At 41.0% G+C, this 20472-nt stretch overlaps 1 protein-coding gene across 3 annotated transcripts in view; it reads right to left on the bottom strand.

Moving 5' to 3' along the window:
- LOC128531732 (A disintegrin and metalloproteinase with thrombospondin motifs 2-like) overlaps positions 1–20472 on the bottom strand; it is a 141421-nt gene that overhangs the window by 40476 nt on the left and 80473 nt on the right. For all 3 annotated transcript variants that reach the window (XM_053505843.1, XM_053505842.1, XM_053505844.1), the window contains one exon: positions 1614–1813. In XM_053505843.1, the coding sequence (XP_053361818.1) occupies positions 1614–1813 (200 nt within the window). The remainder of the gene's footprint in view (positions 1–1613; positions 1814–20472) is intronic.

Genomic DNA, 20472 nt, shown 5'->3' with positions numbered 1-20472 from the left:
ACGCGTTATTGCGGTTAAGACTCTCTGCGCTTGATGTCTTGATGTCAAAATGTATACACTGAGATCGCCATTGGTTGCCATTATCGTGACTACTGTTTAAGTCCTTCTTTTTCAGCCAGGAGTAGATCCAGCTATAAGCACGCCTAGAACTGAGGACTTTAAAGAGACCAGATTATTTAGTCAAATGGACAGGAATCCTGAAATAACATTTCCCACCCTAGGTCTCTTGAAAGTCGACTTCATCTCTTGGACCCTCTCCTTCGATACCTAGGCCAGTTGTTGATCCTAAAGCATCAAATAAACTATGAATGCATTAATAGCTTAATCTTCTTTGCTTACAAATGTGCGTATATTTTATAATAAACCAAGTGTCTGGGTGTCTGTTTACTTCTTGCATGTCTGCGTTCGCTTCCCTGATAACAGATGAAACATAATCATGTTTGCAAACAGGAAGGTTGATATGGTTATCTTTGCTATACATGAAACTGCATATTGAAAGAGACAGACAAGACCAAAAGCAAAACAGAGTCTTTCCTCTGAAATCTAAAGACACACTAGAAACAAAGAAACAGAGGAACACAAGTAATTGCTGTGAGCCAACACATGCATGCTGACACAAATTGCAATGGCACCACAAGGACTAGTTTTACATGGACATTGATGAAACAATACACAACTGCAGTCGATGTTGAACGGGCCGAAGCTGTGAGCAGAAGGAAGAGGAACGATGATGATAATAACGATGGGTCAACTGGAAACGTTGATCATTCAACAAGGGGCGTGCAACTCAGATAAGACTTTGGATGATGAAATTTCTTGTGGATGAAGGTGTAAAACTGACGACTTTAAGCACAGTATGGTGATGAGACTCTTAACGGAAGTAAAACATTTAACCGGTGTAAATGACGATCGGTAGCCCATTGCAGTCATTACTGTGAGCAATCAGCAAGTGGGAAACCAGATCCTTGAAAATCTGCTGAAAAAAACTTGTTGCAGAGACACATCTGTCTGTGGGAACTATACACACAATCGATTCACAACACCACTTAAACATTACAGAAACTCGGCTGGGGGTCATACCTGACGTCCCTCCAAGCCATTTCCACATGTTCAGAGCATTAAAGGGGTTCCTGGGAGGCCAGCAGGTAGTCCAATCATGGCTTAGGAGTAGTGAAAAAACTTTCCGCCTTGATGGTATCCCAACCCTAGTGAAACGCCCAGCACTAAGTGCCTAAGTGATTTGTGATTCTGCACAATAAAAAAAAAAATAATCCCCTTCTCAAACGCTCAAAAGGCTTCTCATAGCATAGGCTCTCTCTATCAACACACTCATCCAAGGTTATACCGCTGTAATGCAGATATGGGATTGGTTGCACAACTATTAATTGTTAGTAGTTAAGCAGTAACTATGAACAGTAAACTCATTCATTGTACGCTGTTGTGCAGGTAAACGATGATAATAGTGTTAAGCATTAACCGTAGCAATACAGTACTAAACTGCACCTAAAGCTCCAATGATTCTTTAGGCTACATTCTTAAAAATAAAAATAAATGAATGTACTACAAAACTTAGATTAAATCAGACTCTGAAACTGAAAAGTTTAAGCACTCACAATGTTCATAAGCGTAAGCAGATACTTTTCGACGCGGTCCGTTCCATGGAACTGCACCACCGAATCGTCGACCCCGAGCAGCACCTCGATGTTGTAGGCCCGCTCGGGAGACTGGCGACGAGATCTCCGGCTCTGGTTGACGCTCCGCTCTACTCCTTCATAGAGAGTCTCCAAATCTAACAGACCTCCTAGATCAGCACCTGGAGGAGATATAAGCGGACATGTGCAGTAGTTAGTGTGAGGACAAACATGTCTGGAGAACAAGAGATGAGAACCTGCTGGTATAAAAAGTCAAGAAATATGTGTTTTACATTTCATTTTTTTAATGCCATATCAAATCATTTGCTGTTAACAAATGAAGAATTTGATGGCAAAATGAGATATATTCATTTTGACAGTTTTGAGGCGAAATGAGTAAATCATGGCAGCAAAAGAAGTAAAAAAAAAAGGGTTGAGTATTGTTAAACCCAAAACATTTATATATTACAGAATCATCAGCCTCTTTTCTCTTCCAGTTTTAGTTTCACGTTGTTTTTTCACAACAGCGCAATACTATAGTACATGGATGCTCTGTATAAGGTCCGATCGGGTCTCAACCAACTACATACACATCTGTGGTCCCATAAGGTTATATCAGAGTTCAGAAATCCCAATTGGAAAAAGGGACAAAAAATAACCAGGTGTGCCAAATGCATTAGTATCCCATGTCCAATGTCTCTCGAACATAAAGTGATCGCCTGTCAACAAAACCAGTGTTAATGATAATTCGAAGCTTTTAAAAAAGGAATATATAGTACTTTATAACTGTTTGACCTGAACATGCAGTAACCTCCGGTTCTGAAAAACTGACATTCCAATGAGGAAGTGCCAAAAGTGCCGTTCCTCTAATGACCACCACTGGCTCCAAAAGTGAGTCAATCCCCATAGACCTCCATGTAAAAAAAGTCCAACAGTTTCGGTCTCCATAGCTAGATTTTCCATTTATGGCACCTGTACAGGCTGTGTTTGTTCTGCTTATTTCCTCATTTATGAATTTGTCACCAGGGCAACATGACATTGTATTCAAATACAATATATTTCAATATGGAGTAGGTCCCCTTTTTGCAGGTATACAGTAAGAGCTGCCACTCTTCTTGGAAGGCCATCCACAAGATTTTGGAGTTTTTCTATGCCCATTCCAGGGCAGTGGTAGCTCAGAGGGCTAAGGCTCTGAGTTACTGACTGGAAGGTCGGCGGATTTGAGCCCCAGCTCCACCAGGTTGCTATTGTTTGGCCCCTTGAGCAAGACCCTATCTGCTCCAGGGGCGCTGACCCCAGTTATGCTGGGATATGCAAAGAAAGAATTTACTGTGCAGTAGTGTATATGGCTTAAATTAAGCATTAATGAGGTCAGGCACTGATGTTGGACGAGAAGGCCTGGTTCACGATCTCCGTTCCAGTTCATCCCAAAGGTGCTCGATGGAGTTGAGGTCAGGGCTCAGGGGCACATGTTGAAATAGAAAAGGGCCTTCACCAAATTGTTGCACCACAGTTGTAAGCATAGCATTGCCCAAGATGTCTTGGGTATGCTGAACCAATAACCATTGGCCTGATTGAAACACCTGAATTTAATAATTTACAGGCTTGGCCAAATACCCTTGTCCACATAGTGTAATAGTATGAAAAATGTTGAGGGTTGATCTACAGTATGATCTTTTTAGCCCAGACTGTAGATTCATGCAACCTATCAGTGACACACAGCTTTTCAGGTGATTACACAAAATAAACATCTGGATCTGATATTAATTTCTGCTGAACCTTCCAAACCTTTCGCAAACGCGAAAATGAATTGTAAGGAGAAAGTAAAAGATGGACAAACTGTCCAAATCAAAACTCAAGAAGATCATGCAGACCTGCAAATTTAGTCTTATATATGCATATATTTCTGTTTTGCAGAGCTTAACTTTGGAAGAAACTTAGCATATCATCATCCATCATACATGCAGCTGCCTATCTGCTCCAAATGTGTGTGTGTATGCATAATATTCCGCTCCATACCATTAATATGCCATTGATGAGACGAGATATGATGCATTACTCATCACTAACAGTTTACTCTTGAGCTATTGATGGATATTACATACGGTAGCAATGTGTAACACATTAAGATCAAGTGCTATTGAAATAATTAAACAGTTTAATTTTACATACGTGAATTAATTTATTTAAAAAAAAGGAATACAGCAATGCTTCCATGATAAATGTTGCCGGTGAAGCTCATTTCCCGACGTCGCAGTGCTCTCGCACAGCCACAGAAGAGAGAACATAACAAGAAGAATGCAGCATCTCCATCCTCATCTCCATCACCCCGTCAGCTGGGGGCATCATCTACCATCTGATTATATAACGTTTCCCTGGCAACCCGCTCCTGGGTAAAACAATGCTCGGCGCAGGCTAATATTGGCTCAGCACTCACTTCCTTATTGGAAGATAATCCTGGAAGTCAGACTGAAATTCATCATCTTAACACTCCATGTCTGCTCCACGTTATTAAAGCATGGCAGAGCGAGACGAGAAAACGCGCGGATGCCAAGAGATCCAAAGCAAGACAGACACGGAGGTGTTGTTTACTTCTTTCGTTCTTTTCTTTCTTTTCAGTAAGATTTTCTAAGGCTGCAGTCTCATTCGAATGCCAGGTGTTCCTGTCTGCAGGGTGCATGTCAGCAGATTTTCCCCTAGCCTTGTTAACAAAATTAACCCTCCCCAAAAAAAGTGCCTTCTCTATCAAAACAGTCATCACTGTTTTGTATTAACGCTTGATATTTTTTTTTATAGGGATGATGTAACATCCACACCATCTGTTTTAAATAATACATTCAGATATTAATGCTTATGCAAGAGCTTCTGCAGTAAGCAGGTCTCGATTGTTCTTGTTTTCATCACTTTATGACTTGGAGCCTTATTACCTTTTCCGGTTTTATTTGGATTATACCCGTTTATATGAGTCGGGCACGCGTGGCGTGCTTGCTCCCGAATCTCTTGTAAAGGTAACAAAGAAAATGTTTGCTAACTAGAGCAACATGTGGACCACAAACAATTACCCTTTCTGTCTGAAACAACTTTTTCTTCACCTTCTGGATAAAGTGCTGGACTTCCTTTTCGTCATTTGTTTCCATCTGAAGAAAACATTATTGTAAATGTCTCTTCCTAATCTAATACCATTTGGAGAAAGTTCTGGATGAGTCTCTTCTTCCATTGGCAGAGAGGGTCATCTCATGCCAGCTAAAGAAAAATTTTCCTGGATTTCACTATTCCCTGGATTTCAATTATTCTCCTGCTGGGAAGGAAATAAAAAATCTTGTTCAGCTTGTCCTGCCCCCTTACTTAGACCTCATCCTTTCGCAATGATGGACATCCTTTTGCTTTCCGTACTCTAAAGAATGCTGGACATGCCTTTGATCTCCTGCTGAAAAGAATCCTGGATATCTCTTTGACCTCCTGTTGTAGAGACTGCTGGACCTGTCTTTATGCTCTTGCCCATAGTGTTAGAACTCACATTGTCCCTATGTTATAGAGAGTGCTATACATCTCATCGATCTCCTACTAAAGAAAATACTGGTTCTGTTTTTGTCCTCCTGCTGGAAAGAAGGCTGGATATCTCTTTGATCTTATGTTAAAGAAAATGCTGGACATCTTTTTGCTCTCCCGCTGTAAATAATGATGGACCTCCTGCTGCACAGAATTTTAGACATGTCTTTGTCCTCCTGCCGGAAAGAATGCTAGACGTGTCTTTGTCCTCCTGCTAAAAGGAATGCTAGACATGTCTGTCCTGTTCTGCTAAAGAGAGTGATGGACATATTTTTGTCCTCCTGCTGGAGAGAATGTTAGGCATGTCTTTGTCCTTCCGCTGACAAGGATGCTAAACATGTCTTTCCTGTCCTGCTAAGGAGAGGGATGGACATATTTTTGTCCTCCTGCTGGAGAAAATCCTGCACATGTCTTTGTCCTCCTGCTGTGAGGTATGCACATATTTTCTAACCTCTCACTTGACAGAATGCTGGACACATCTTTGATCTCCAGCTTGATAGAATGCTGGACCTATCTTTGCTCTCCTGCTCTTGAAAATCATAGATATCTGTTTTTGATCTCCTGGTACAAAGAATGGTTCACACATCTTTCCTCTCTTGCTGGACAAACCAATGGACAGCCCTTTGCTCTCTTCATGAGGAATATGCTGGGTACCTTTTGCTCTCCTGCTGGACAGAACATTTGATGTCTCATCATTTTATTCGGAAAGCTTTTTTGCATTCTGGCAGGGGCAACCGCGCCCTTATCAGGGCATGAGACTGCTTTGTCTTTCAACCTTTATAAATGTCAAGGGCTTCTGGAAGAAAAAGGAAGTGCGTGAACAAACGGTACGGGTGCAAAAATGAGAATGTGCATGAGAGCAGAGAGTAATCCAGTAATGCATGAAAACAGATGAATGAACTTCTGCATCAGCCTCTCTGTATAACAGGATATACGTTTTAAAAAATGTCAAACTGTTTCCAGGATATTAGGGTATTAGTTTTACCAGTTTGGTCAATGCCAAAGCCTATGCTAAAGCCTACTCCGTAGCCTGAGTCTGCAAGGACTGGATGGGATTGACTAGGATTGGATTGGCCCACCTAGTAGCATCGCAATTCCGGCTTCTTTTTTTACACTTCTTTGAGTTCTGAGTTGAATGAACATGGACTAAATCTAGAAGATACTAACCGAAGAAGTCCGTAAATATGTACACTTGTATGATTCATCTTAGCCACATTAGAAAGGCTGCCAAATACCAGGAAATAATTGGCGAGAGATCGCCACAAAGATCAGATTGGACGTCTGAGAGTATTTCAGTTTACAATCTATCAGCTCCAACATAATCCGCTCAGGTTCATTCCTCATTTTTTGCAGTACACCAAAACAACTCACCTGAGAGTGGTGAAAAGGCTTAGAAACACAGTGGTACAGAAAAACTATTGTCTAAACTAAACTACTGGCTCAGTGGCATAACTGCAGAGCGACACAAACACACCAGAGCATGAATCGAAATGCTCAAGAAGGTTCTCTGTAGATCTGAGATACTGTAAAGGCATTAGTAAGGGTTTAGTCCACAGTGCTCTGGGGCTCACTTACACCAAACCGAGCAGTTAACATCATGCTCTGCTCAGGATGCTGCATTCTGACTAACACGATTAGTTAAACTAGCAAATGGAGAAACATAGTGTCTACAATTTTACAAATCTGAATGCACAAACGTGACGTACAGCAATGCACAATCAAGCCACATTCCAAAAGAAATTCTTCTGTAAGAAAGCAAATCTGAGATCACAAACATCTCATAGAGTGGAAATCTACAAGTCAATCCTGGACTCTATTCAAACCAGGATTTCTCAATCTAATCCCCGCCTACACTAATACACTTATCCTAGTGTTTCACTAGTGCTTGGATACCAACGCGATCGAACTGCTGGCTTCACATTTGAAACGCTGGCCCCCCAGGAACTCTGTTACTGGCTCAAACATGTGGAAATGGCTCGTAACTGGGGGAAGTGGGAGTAACTCCCAGCCGAGTTCTTTTAACTTGCAAGTGGTGCTGGAGAACGATTGTGTTACAGTTCCCACTGACAGATGTTCCTCTTCAGCAAGTTGGCTGTAGTTAGTTGTCTGTCCATTTCCAAGGATAAGGCGCTCCACTTGATGAACGTTCACGTGAACGACTGCAGTCGGCCCAGAGCAACCTTGGCTGAGGTCATTCACAGACGTAAGGCCTTCTTTAAAATATTTGCACCTTTTAAATGTTTAACTGGAGCTCATCACCATACGGTGCTTGAAGTAAATGTCAATCAGTTTGATCTCAAGTCCTGGTTTGACTTGAACCCCCATCCTATAAAAAATGTGGCAAAAAAAAAAGGAAAAATTTTCAAACACTACAGTGAACAATTTCATTATGGGAAAAGTACAAAGCCAGCAGTGTCGAACCTGTTTCGAGTCTCCACCAGTGATAAAGCAATGGGGCACTACAGAGCAGCTCGAGGGTTGAGCTGGCCTGGATTAGAGACACGTTATGTGAATCAAGTCAATACCTCAAGGTTACCCCAAAGGAAAATTCTATTGTACGGTATACTGTATGTCATACGACAACTAACTTCTCTAGCATTACAGGACAGACAAACAGAAGACGCTTCCATCCGCCTTTTTGTCCCCCCATCCTTTTTTTTTTTTTTTTTTTAAGGTAATGTTGGTACAGACGTGTTTCGCTAATGCAATGCTTGTTTTTTGTCCCTGCTGCGACTCGGACACATAATTCTTCTCTTCGAGTGTTCCAGACACCGACTTCACAAACCCCATTTCCTCACAACCCACACTGTCGTTCCCGAGCTTTCCCGACCCACGCGCCAGTTTCAAAGCCTTTATGGTTTCTCAGCTCCTCGACACCGACCTCAAAGCGCTCTTCTACACACCGTAGCTCCGGAGCTCCATGACACACCAGAGTTGCAAATGCAAATGTTACACTTCCTTTGTATGTGCGTGAAACAGCCAACCTTAACGTGCTAGCGAAGAGCGCGAGTTCGACTTGAGGGAAATCAGAGAGTGCACAACATATTTGCTAATTGCCTCATCTTATCTACTGCACTCTCCTCGTGCCGTTTAATCTTTAATGATGAGTTGTAAACGCCAGGATCGAATGAAGCCTTTAGGACCGGGCTAAAAAGAGCTAGCAATAACAGCGGTGAGTAAATCATTTTTAGCAGTAATCAAGCCAACCGTTTGATTAAAACGCACATTAATATGCAAGCGAGGATTCTATTTTTTTTTTTAAGCGAATGCGATATTCTATAATAGTAGTCATGTTATTATAACACTATTCCGCAGTACTAAAGGCCCCTACATAACTCTTGTGTTCAGGATAAAATAACAGAAGTACTGTAAAACCCTTTATTATACAGAAGTTTAGATAAATAAATAAATAAATAAAGCTGGTAAGGACTCTATATTACAACCTATTGATTTATATACTGGGTCATTTTTCATCATTTGTACTGGTTGCACATGAGCTGTTCTTAGACTCTTACATACAGTAGGAGCATCATCCTCCGATGCCATACAGAGGCAGGTACAGAGTGCTGCAATGCATCCTGCGTGAAAGGTGAGAGTTTTATAAATGTGGCTAAACGAACGAGAGAGAGAGAGAGAGAGAGAGAGAGAGAGAGAGAGATGTCCCAATCCAGGCGTAAAGAAGACATTTTAAAAAAGAGAAAAGCCACATACAGTATAATGGGTAGAGGAGGTTAAAGCTAAAGGTGACCTTTAAAGGGGTTTGTAGATAAACCTTTTTATCAACACTTTACCCTGATTGGTCAAAAGTTGTTGGTTCATTCTTGAACCACAGGTTAATAAAAGTTCTCATCTCATTCTTCTACAATATTTCCTTGACAGCAGCAGCTCACTGACCGGCATTTGTATAGTCGACATTTCGGTATAATCTAGGACTTCTTGGACGTCATGTAGCACAGATGATTGCGGTTGCAGGGAATTCGGTTTGGGTTAAAACCAAACATAGTATGGAAATAAATATACTCAAGGCCTCAGCGCATAAGCCAATAAACCACACTTCATGTTGCATTCAGTGCATTGCATTGGTGTGCTTATCTATATTGGTCTGGTAACTTGTTCCAGGTGAGTGTAATCAGTGATCAAGGGCGCATTCACACTAGGCACGATCGATTTGTACCGTACCCGGGAACGACTGCTCTCCCCGTCCAGACTCCAAAGAAGACAGACAGCACTGACGATGGCGATAATGACGTCACTGATGAGATTGTGTTCTACCAGAAGCCCAATTTCCAACACTATAAGGATATTTTGCGTATAAAAACAATCAAAACATTTCGAAAAGACATGTACAGTAAATAAAGTAAAAGATGAAATAAATAGACCTGACTTAACCTGTGCTTCTTGGCACATCAATAAGGTGATGCTTTAAAAACGAAACTGATCAAAAAGGATTGTTTTCTTCTTGCTACCGTCCTTGCTAAAATTCTTGAACCCCATGGTGCTATGTCTTCACTAAATCTTGCACGAGATGCCAAAAAATAAAATAAAATAAACGTAACTAATAAAACGTAAATGTAAAACTTACTTCGCTTGGCTTTTTTCAAGTTTTGGATGGCTCCCACAACTAAGCTGTTGATTGGTCGGCTCGGTTCGAGCACTCGTATGATGGAACTGCTTTGTCTGCCGAGGCAAATTTCTCGTCAAATTTTAGTTCTTTAGGCGAAATTTTTTTTTTCGATTTTTGCAACTTTGAATATCACTAGAATTCAGATTGATAAATCGTTGCGGTATACGAAGAATAAAGCACCTTATGATATATTAAAATGTAAAAATATTCATTTTTTTGTTACATAAATCTGAAAATGAAGCCACTGTAGGTGACAATCCTCTACATCGTCAGTATAGCAGTACTAACCTGGTGTGGTGAGACATACAGTATCATGAGAAACACATTCCTCCTCGAACATGGTTGATTATACACTACCGAAAAAAAACACATCTGGTGTTTTGCATCACGACTGACAACAGTAGTGTGTGGCTGTGTACTGTTTATCTGCCCAAGGAACGCTCCCTGTGAATGTGGCACTCGAGGCTGTGTGTGGTCAGCGCCGTGTTACACGAGACCGAGGAGTAAGAGGAGATGCAGAAAGACCTGAGCCGAACGCGACGTCCTGTTAAGTGCACAGAAGAAAACGCGATCAACAAGCTGGTGCGTGAGGGTCACCCTCACGTCGCCCTTGTCCGTGCAGGGAGGGAGGGGAGAGGAGAGGGAGAAGGGGAGAGCCAATCGATGGATCTCTGGGAAGAAGCAGCCAAGGTATAGCTGACCTCCCCTGCTGCTCCACATAGCTGACACCATGATGAACACAACAACCCTGCGTGTCCTCTCACGTTCAGAAAAGAGAGATACTCAACACGGACTGGGCGGGAATAAACTCTTTTTTTTATTTTATATACATATACATTCACACACACACACTTCAAATCTAGAAGAAATTAGCATACAATTCACACAGTGATGGAATCACTCCAGGACTTACAAATAGTAATTCCACAAATGTATTATTCATAAATGCATCCAGTAAAAAGAACAAGGGCGCCAATACTATTTTAAGTTGAGAAATAAAGCTTAAAACGAAAAAAAAAAAAAAAAAAAGTTCTGTTGTTATTCATTTAGACTGGAAACTACTACGTTACCGAATTAATTCAATTCAGTTTCATCGTAGTTGAACAGAAATCATCATAAAGGGTCTTTTCTGAAATCCAGATGTTTTATTAAACTTTAAGTTTTATTATGTTTTCATAAAATCCACAATGTTTACTCCAGATTCAAGATTTTCCAGTATTTTTTAACTTCTCACACTAAAGGGGCTCAAAGGCCTGGAAGGGTTTAAGCATACACTGATCAGCCATACAGTCATGATCACTGATACCGTAGGTTAAGTGAACAACCTTAATGGCCAATTATGCACCAGGAAACTGGTGACAGGATCACGGATACCAAAGGCTCACCCATGCCCATGTGTACCAAAGACAAGCCTGTCGGTCCCGATCCTACAGACAACACCATTCAACACAAATCACCGGAAATTGTCAATGGTGGCTGTGATAAAAGGGCACCAGAACCCCCAGTGCACCACATCCTGCTGTACACAGGGCACTGCGGAGGGGCCTGAAGCCTATCCCAGGAGGCTTAGGGCACGAGGAGGGGTACACTCCGGACGGGGTGCCTATCCATCGCAGGGCACACACACACATTCACAAACTATCTGCAATTTGGGAACGCCAATTGGCCTAAACTGGACTGTGGGAGAAAAACCAGAGTACCCAGAGGAAACCCACCAAGCATGGGAAGAACATGCAAACTCTGTGCACAGAGAGACGGGAAACGAACCCGGACCCTGGCGGTGCAAGGCGACAATATAGGTTTTAACATTTAACTAAATTAATTAGTTAGTGGCACAGAAAAATAATGAAATATGAGATGTTCAGACAATTTGAAGCTGACATCCAGTTAACCTGACATACATTAGTACAATACTATACTGTATATACTGTACAGTCCAAGTTTAACCTCACTGCACAGGAGATACAAGTAAATTTCGTAGAGAGCGACACACGAGGAGGAATTTGACTGTACACTTCCATTAAAGAAAGGAAAACCCTTACTGAAATAATTTAACACTGACCAGACCTATAATAAAATATTCAATAAACACAGACTAATGGAAATCAGTTCTTGCTTTTGAACTAAAGCTATTTCTGTGACCCTTGTGTGTTTTACTTTCTTTTATGGAAGAGTTTTAACTCACTCCTATTACTCACAGTGGTCCTAACATCTTACAGGTCAGAGTTGCACATTGCACATGTTGGTCTAGACTGTGTACAAACACGTCTGTCTGGTGTGCTAAAAAAGATGGTGTGACAAATCGTATGTAGGATTTAATTACTAGCACTTATCGTGAGTCCCGGAACATACAGTACGGTAAGAGGAGAAAAGTTGTCTAAAGTAATATTATACTGCAAAGAATGATACTGTAGCATCTTAGCAAGTAAAATATTCAAAAATTGATTATAAAACTATTTCTAATTACAAAAAAACAAAAAAAAGTTTATTGAAGCTTATCTCTAGTCAAATGTTACTAAAACAGAAAGCGAAAAATGTCATAATTGAAAGTATAATGTAATTTTGCTAGTTTTTGGAAATTTGATTTCCTAAAAGAAAAATTATTTTGCAATTTTTTTGCTATCTACTCACTCCCTCCCTCCCTCCCTCCCTCACTCACTCACTCACTCACTCATCGTCTATACCACTTTATCCTGTATTCAGGGTCACGGGGACCTGAAGCCTATCTCATAAGACTCAGGACACGAGGCGGGGTACACCCTGGACAGGGTGCCAATTCATCGCAGGGCACACACACACACACATACTGTACACACTCTCACACACTCATTCACACACTACGGGCAATTTGGGAACGCCTATTAGCCTAACCTGCATATCTTTGGACTGTGGGAGGAAACCGGAGTACCCGGAGGAAACCTTTTGCTTTATATAATTTCTTAAAATAAAATGACAACAAATTATATATATATATATATATATATATAAATATCAATATAAATCTTGTTTTAAGTCAGAAGTTACTAAAACTGCAGGGTAAAACTATTCGCTTGTTACATTTATTTCATTAATTATTTCATTAATTAATCATTAATAATATTTAATTATTTGCCAATAGCACTTAATAACACTTGACTAGAAATAGGCTTACTAATCTTATATTTGAATTGTGGTAATTTAGATAGTGGAATTATAGATAGTGAAAAATGTTTTAATAATCTTAAATTCCGGGGCGGGGTAGCTGAGTGGTTAAGGCATTGTCTACAAAATGCCATAAATGTAAATTTGTGGATTTACATTATTTTATGGATTTAAAGATAGGTTTGCCTAGACTCAAGAATATTTCACTGGTTTAGAAATTATTTCTTTGTAGTGTACTGATAATAAACTCTTATCAGGAAAGATTGTAGAATAAGTATCTAATTCATTATATGAGGCAATGGTGGCGTAGTGGTTACCACTGTGGTCTCATCCCTCACGGGGTCGAACGTTCCCAGGGTCCCCTGAGATAGGCTCCTTCTGTGACCCTGTACAGGATGAGAGGGTCCAGGGTGCACCCCACCTCGTCCCACAAAGCCGTAGATTCAGAGAACGATTCAGTGGGGAGAAAAGCTTTACAGTATACAGGTGTACAGGTTAAGACAAACAGTACGTAGTGTGTTGAAAGTGTGATCGGATCCATGTCAGACCATGGAGGTAAAATCTTTTTTTCTTTTTTTTTTTAAATAAAGAAATTTAACTCATTTTTTTTTCTAATTGTGTCCTGACCCAAAAGCCAGACAGCTCATAGCATAAAGTGTAACTGGTCATAAATCTTGCGCTTGAGAAACGACCCTGAACTGTGAATACTGTGTGTATACAGGTGGGAGCATATCTGTGTCAGTGAGTGAGTGAGTGTGTGTGTGTGTGTGTGTGTGCAGCTCAAAGCACAAGAATGAGTTATAACATCATCAGTCAAGGTTTGTCTACCAAAAGACCTTGTCACTGAGGCCAACCCAGTTCCAGTCTAACCCAAGCACTGATATTACACTCACTGGCCACATCATTAGGTACACCTTGCTACAGCAGTACTGGGTTGGGCTGCAGAACTTGCCTTAATTCTTCGTAGAATAGATTCAACAAGGTGACCTTTTGTGACATGCTGCGTTATCCTGCGGTCGTAAAGGGATGTCACGGAGCTAAAATCATCTCAAACTGGTTTATTGAACATGACAGTGAGGTCACCACAGTCAACAGATCTCAGTCCAATAGAGGACCTTTGGGATGTGGTGGAACAGGGGATCCGCATCATTAAACGTCTGACTGTGGCATTTAAACGATGCTCAGTTGGTACGAAGCGAAGTTTACCAAGAACGTCTCCCACACAGTGCGCCAATCTTCCCCTCACCATTACACCAGCACCAGTCTGAACCATCGATACGAGGCAGAATGGATCCGTGCCTACCGTCCGTCTGCTACAGTACGTTGCAGAAGAAATCGAGTCTCATCAGACCAGGCAACGTTTTTCTAAGCTTCTATTGTCCAATTTTGGTGAGCTCATGCGATGGTAGCCTCAGTCTCCTGAGCAAGGCGAAGTTCTTAGCTGACCGGAGTGGGAATGGGTCTGGTCTTCTGCTCCTGTGGCCCCTCTGCTTCATATTTTGATGCGTTCAGAGATGCTCTGCAGCAGACCTTGGTTGTAATGAGACGATATTTGAGTTACTGTTGCCTTTCTAGCAGCTCTGGCCGTTCTCCTCTGACCTCTGGCATCAACAAGGCATTTTCACCCAGAGAACTGACACTCGCGGGATATTTTCTCTATTTCAGACCATTCTCTGGAAACCCTAGAGATGTGTGTGTGTGTGAAAATCACAGTAGATCAGCGGTTTTAGAAAATACCCAGACCAGCAACGTTTAAAGTCACTTCAATCACCTTTCACCTTTCTTGACGTTCGGTTTGAACTTGAACCGTCTTGACCACGTTGAGTTGCTAATAAATTGTTACTTACCCCCCCAAAAAACTACTTATTTACCTAAATAAATTGAGTTGCTGCCATGTGATTGGCCGATGAGATATTTGTTTTAACAAGCAGTTGAACAGGCGTACCTAACGAAGTGTCTGGTGAGTGTACAGTATATACATATGTGTATTGTGTGTGTGTGTGTGAGAGAGAGAGATATAGCGAAAATGAGAGAGAGAAAAAAAAAAGTTTTTTGATGAGGGACTCATTGAGTAAACGTACAGTACTGTATGATTTAAGACTCGGTGCATGTCCGTGTCTAAGTGCGTTCTGTGTTCAAACTGAAATACCATCGACCCCGACTCTCTATTTATAGACCGCGGCCAATCAATATCAGCAAGCAGTGGTTTAAGAGCGACCCCGATCACTGTAATAAGGCCGCGAGGGACTCGGTGCACCATCGCCCTTCACAAAAGCGAAATCAGTCATTACTGGATCTCTCTCGGAACGAGACCTCGTCGTTTCACCCGGGCCTAATTACTAACAGCTTGTGTATAAATACAGCGTGTCCTTGCTGTCACAACGATCTGATTGGCGCGACAGTCTGACACGGTTCACAGTCGCACCTCCTTATCAGATACATTCGAATCAATTCCACATCCCGTGTCTCTCTTTTCTCTTCACAGAAAAAAGCCAATTATTATTATCATTATTATTATTATTATTATTATTATGGCTTAAGAATCCACTCGTCAGTGATTAGCCGTGTCTTCTGTCGCTGGTTTAGGGTAAAAAACTGATTTTATTGCATCAGGAAATCATGATGAAGGTTAAATATTTTCAAAAGAAGAAACTTAAAAGTGCTTTATTATTTTATTATATAAACATATATATATATATTGTGATCAGATCTCAACATGAATAAAGAATTTGCAACACTGGCAAGAAATATTTTCATGACCTTCGGCACAGGCGTACTCAGATTGGGTGCGGTGGAGAAACATACCTTATCATAAGGTGTGTATAAGCATGCTCCTGCATCACCCAGGCGGTTTTTGGTTTATTAGAAAACTATGGGCAACCAAAATATAATTAATATAGACAGCTAATCATTGTTATTCCTTTTCTCCATAGCTGGGTTTTTTTGTGCAGCCAGGAACACATCAACCAGTGGTTTAATTAAAAGCAATATACAGTACAAACTACTTTTTCAGCTTCACTGCTTTTTATGCCATGCTATATTAGTGCTATATACAGTATGTGCAAAACAAAAAAACTGTGTCATATTACACTATTTAACGATGCACCAATTCTTAACAGCAAGCATGTGGAAGAAGAAGAAGAAGAAGTTCATCTGACTCTGACCTAAGACTAGGCTTCCCATCTCTTCATAAAAACCACGCCGTCTGCGTTATGATTGGTTACAAGAATTCAGCCTCGTCCATGCTTTACTACTTGCTCTTGCAGCTATCTTTTTCTTTCTTTCTTTTTTTTTTCTTTCTTTCCTTCTTTTCACTCAATTTCATGAACCTTGCTTGCTCTGCCCAGAGACAACAGGTTTGGGAAGGTAAAAAAAAGGAAAAACATAAAGGTTGTGGAACAATATGTATGCAAATGATGTCGTCCGGATGCGCCACCGGGGAATACACCCTCACCGATTATGATTTATGGAAATTCATCGGCCACTTATATATTCTTTAATTGAGCAAAGCGCACACAGTTTGTTTGTTTTGTTTTAAATAACGATTTACACTTTTGTGTTTGCATGATCCATATTTGCGGTGGTTGCGAAACAGTAAAATAAAGAAAGAATGATGAACTCCAAGCTAAATCAAATAAAGCCAGGTGGATTTGCGTGTGTTTTCCTCCAACACTATAAGCTTATGAATCAGAAATTACTTTAAATTGCGGATTTCTGCTTTTTTTTTCACTTTTTAAACCTGTTGTGGTGATTGATGCGTTATTACAGTATTACAGCTCTCTTCTTCTTCTTCTTCTTCCTCTTCTGCACGCTCGCGGAAGGTAGAAGGCGGGAATCAGTGCTGTAGGTGCGCCTTGCGATTCCAAGTGCACTGAAATGGACAGTTTCAGTCTGATAAATCACTGAAGACAAAAGACAAAAGCCTTGGAGCAGTGGAGAAATGGTAACTTCCTGGATGTTTTCATAGATTCCTTGATTCCTGGAGCATCTGTTCTGTTCTGCATGTCCACACTAGAGAGATCTGGTTTGCCTTTTAAAAAGAACAGCCAGACAAGCGCTCTCTCTCTCTCTGACGGCGCCAAACTTGACACATGCACCCTTGGCCAAGATGATGGTTAGAGCCTTGGATTCGATTTCAAGTACTGCCATTTGCTCATCACTGGGAAAAAAAAACAAAAATGGCACGCCTATTTAAAACTGAACAGTTCTCACTACTTACGGACATCTGGTCACATACTGTAGAACTGGACATTTTTGAAGGGTACGAGATTAAATTATTCCAGCTTTACTACACCACTGGGTAAACAGGAGGCGAAAAAAGATGCCACGGAGACAGCAGCGGAAGCAAATATTAGCCTCCGATATGTTTGTCTAGAGACCAAATAACAACCTGGGAGACTGTACCGTGTAGGTTCTCGTTGTGATATTTATTTTAGGGCAATCCATGAATCGCCGTCAGAGTACACATGTGAGCGACAACAGTCCAGGATGAATCATAATCATATCCAAAGGACAGAATTCTGTTTTCTTAGGAGCATAACGTTTGGACATTGGACAGATTAAAAAAAAGGTCATGTGGTCGGGTGAGTCCAGATTGACTTTATTGCAGAGACATGGGCGTGTCAGGGTAAGAAGGGAAGCACATGAAGCGGTCATGCATAGTGTCCACTGTACAAGCCTATGGAGACAGTGTTATGATCTGGGGTTGCATCAGTCGCTCAGGTCTAGACTCAGCAACGTTATGGGGCAATAAAATGAAGTCAGCTGACGACCTGAATGTCTACCCTGTTGGCCCGGACAACAGTATTCCAGGACTCCAAGGGTGGTTCTGGGGTCATGAGCAATCATTTTCACACATGAACTGGACACCACATTGAACCATAATCAAAGCTAAAGGTGATCGAATGGAGTATTATAGTGTGTGTGTGTGTGTGTGTGACTTTGCATTTGGCTGGGCAGTTTATAAAATGTTCATGCTACAGACTAACATCTGACATAGCAATGAGATGAAAGTATACACGAGAACACGAGAGATAAATGCAAGTGTTTATGAGGAGGGTTTGCAAAATGGAAACTTTTTGTAACAATGCCAAATCAGCTAGCTAGTTGTAGTAACGCTAGCTGATGACAATTATGTTAGCTAATGGCAGTAACGCTAGCTGATGTAGGTTTAACAAATAGCTGATTTTATATGTATTTCATACATTTATACAAAAATGTTTTCAAAAATACATTAAAAAAATTAGGTCTGATTAGGTGTGACAGTCAGTCAGATCAGTTGTGTGTCTTAAGGTACGTAAGTAGTAAAAGGGAAGACAAATTACAAATTAGCAATCGGTGTCGTACACGTGGCATCGGGTCACATCAGGTCACATGATAATGAAAATCTTGAAGTAATTAAATGATATGATGTAATAAAAAAAAAAAAACTTTGCTTTGTCATAATTCCTCTTCTTCATGTCGTCTCCACTGATATGCATTTTTCAAAACCCGCATAAACACAGCTTAAGGAACCCACCCCTTTATGTCCCGGTGCCCGGCCTTGTACCGTAGTCCAATACTAAACGTCAGAATCATGTATTCTGATCCCTATAAAGAATCTGCAGCATTAATCAAAGTGTTTAGTCTCATCACTCCTGCATAACGCTGTGTTCCTCCACTCCAGCCGTGTAAAGAAACACAATCTCCTACACTGTGTTTCACCTTTTTAATGACTAGCCATTTTAATGGGATTATCTCAGGCGGATTTCAGCACCGCGGCAGATGTCCGGTGTGTGTCGTTCCCTCTGCAGGGTTTCACGGTCATTGGTGGTTATCAAATTTCCGTTTGGTTTAGGAACACATTACCTGATCACATGTTTGCATAAAAAAATACTTCTTTTTCAGATGCAGAGTAACCGAAATGATAAAACTTATGGCACAGTACAGTGACGCGCTACAGGGCAGAGTTAGCTCAGTGATTAAAGCATTGGACTTCAGTTCAGAAGATCACAGGTTCAAATCCCCCACAACCACCAAGTTGTCCCTGTTGTCCACTCCTTTAATGGCACATGTTTAAGCCATTGAAGGAGTTCCTGGGAGGCCGGGGTATCAGACGGGGTACAAGCAGTCTGATCACTGAGAAAACTTTCTACCTTGATAATATCCGAGTGCTAATGAGAGTTCAACAGCGGCAAAGCTTTTTACACAAAGTCACGTTTGAAAAAAAAAAATCCATGAAGGAATAATCAAGATGTTATTCTAATGTAAACAAACAATAATTGGTCAAGGGAAAAAAAAAAAAAAGGAAAGACCGGAGTTTATCTCTGTGATGAAATTTAATAACCGACTTTAAAGAGGGTTATTTTTCTCTCATCCAATTTGTACACGACGCTAAGCAATATTTAATTCTCCTCACTTCACTGCACAGGTAATGCCCTCTAATCCGACAACACCGTGACTCCCAGAGAGAGAGAGAGAGAGAGAGAGAGAGAGAGAGAGAGATACTGTGGCTTGTGCAGAACGTACAGAATGCCGTAGCCGCTGCGCTACATGCTACACTGCTGACGCTTAACTACACCAAAACTCCACCCGTGACATTTACAGCTAATTACAATTAACTACACTCTCCCTGAACATTTGATCATATAGTAATAAAATATTATTTAAATTAAGCATACTGTACCTGAGAAAGTGAGAAACACAAATGACAGGAAAGACCTTCCTTGCTCACCTCTTTCTTTTCCTTCCCCTCTTTTCTTTCCTTCCAATCCCTCCCTTCTTCCTCCCTCCCTCACTTCCTTCCTTCCTTCCACCATTGCTTCCTTAATTCTACTCTTCTCTTCCTTCTTCTTTCCATCTCTTCCTCTCTTTCTTCATTTCCTTCCTTCTTCTGTTCCTCCCTTCCTTCATCTATTCATTTCTTCCTTCTTTCATTTCTTTTTCTCTTCTTTTTCTCTTTTTCTATCCTTCCTTTCCTCCATCCCTACCCTCCATCATACCCTCCTTTGCTTCTCTCTCTCTCTCTCTCTCCCTCCCTTCATTCCTTCCCTTCTTCATTTCTCTCTCCTGACTCCTTTCCATCCTTCCTTCTTTTTATTCTGACAGTAGTATGTTAACTCAAAACAAAAAATGTGCATCAAAAAGGGTTTGGGTAAAGAGTCTCCAGTCTCAACACATTCCCCTCTTTTTAGGTCACTTTTGGTATGTCCTGACCACTGAGGACCTCGGAACATCCTACAAGAGCTGCAGTTTTGGAGTTGCTCTGAACCAGTTGTCTAGCCTCCACAATCTGGTCCTTCTCACATTTACAATATCTCCTTACAGTGTCACCTGGAAGTGGACGGGATACTGTACATTACTGTAGGCAGAAAGTGAATATTTTATTCCTGAAGTTGTGGTGTGATGGAATCCGAAAAAAAATGGGCAAGCATAAGGATTCAATTTCTAAATTATGATGGCTAGACGAACTGGATCATACGTGTCCATCAGACGGCTATGAATATGAAATCGGTTTGTTCCAGGTTCATGGATCGCTCATTTGGGATT

This window comes from Clarias gariepinus, chromosome 10 (assembly GCF_024256425.1).
Source record: "Clarias gariepinus isolate MV-2021 ecotype Netherlands chromosome 10, CGAR_prim_01v2, whole genome shotgun sequence".
Lineage (NCBI taxonomy): Eukaryota > Metazoa > Chordata > Actinopteri > Siluriformes > Clariidae > Clarias > Clarias gariepinus.
The sequence above is the reverse complement of the archived record's forward strand: the minus strand, read 5'-3'. Positions and strand labels throughout refer to the sequence as shown.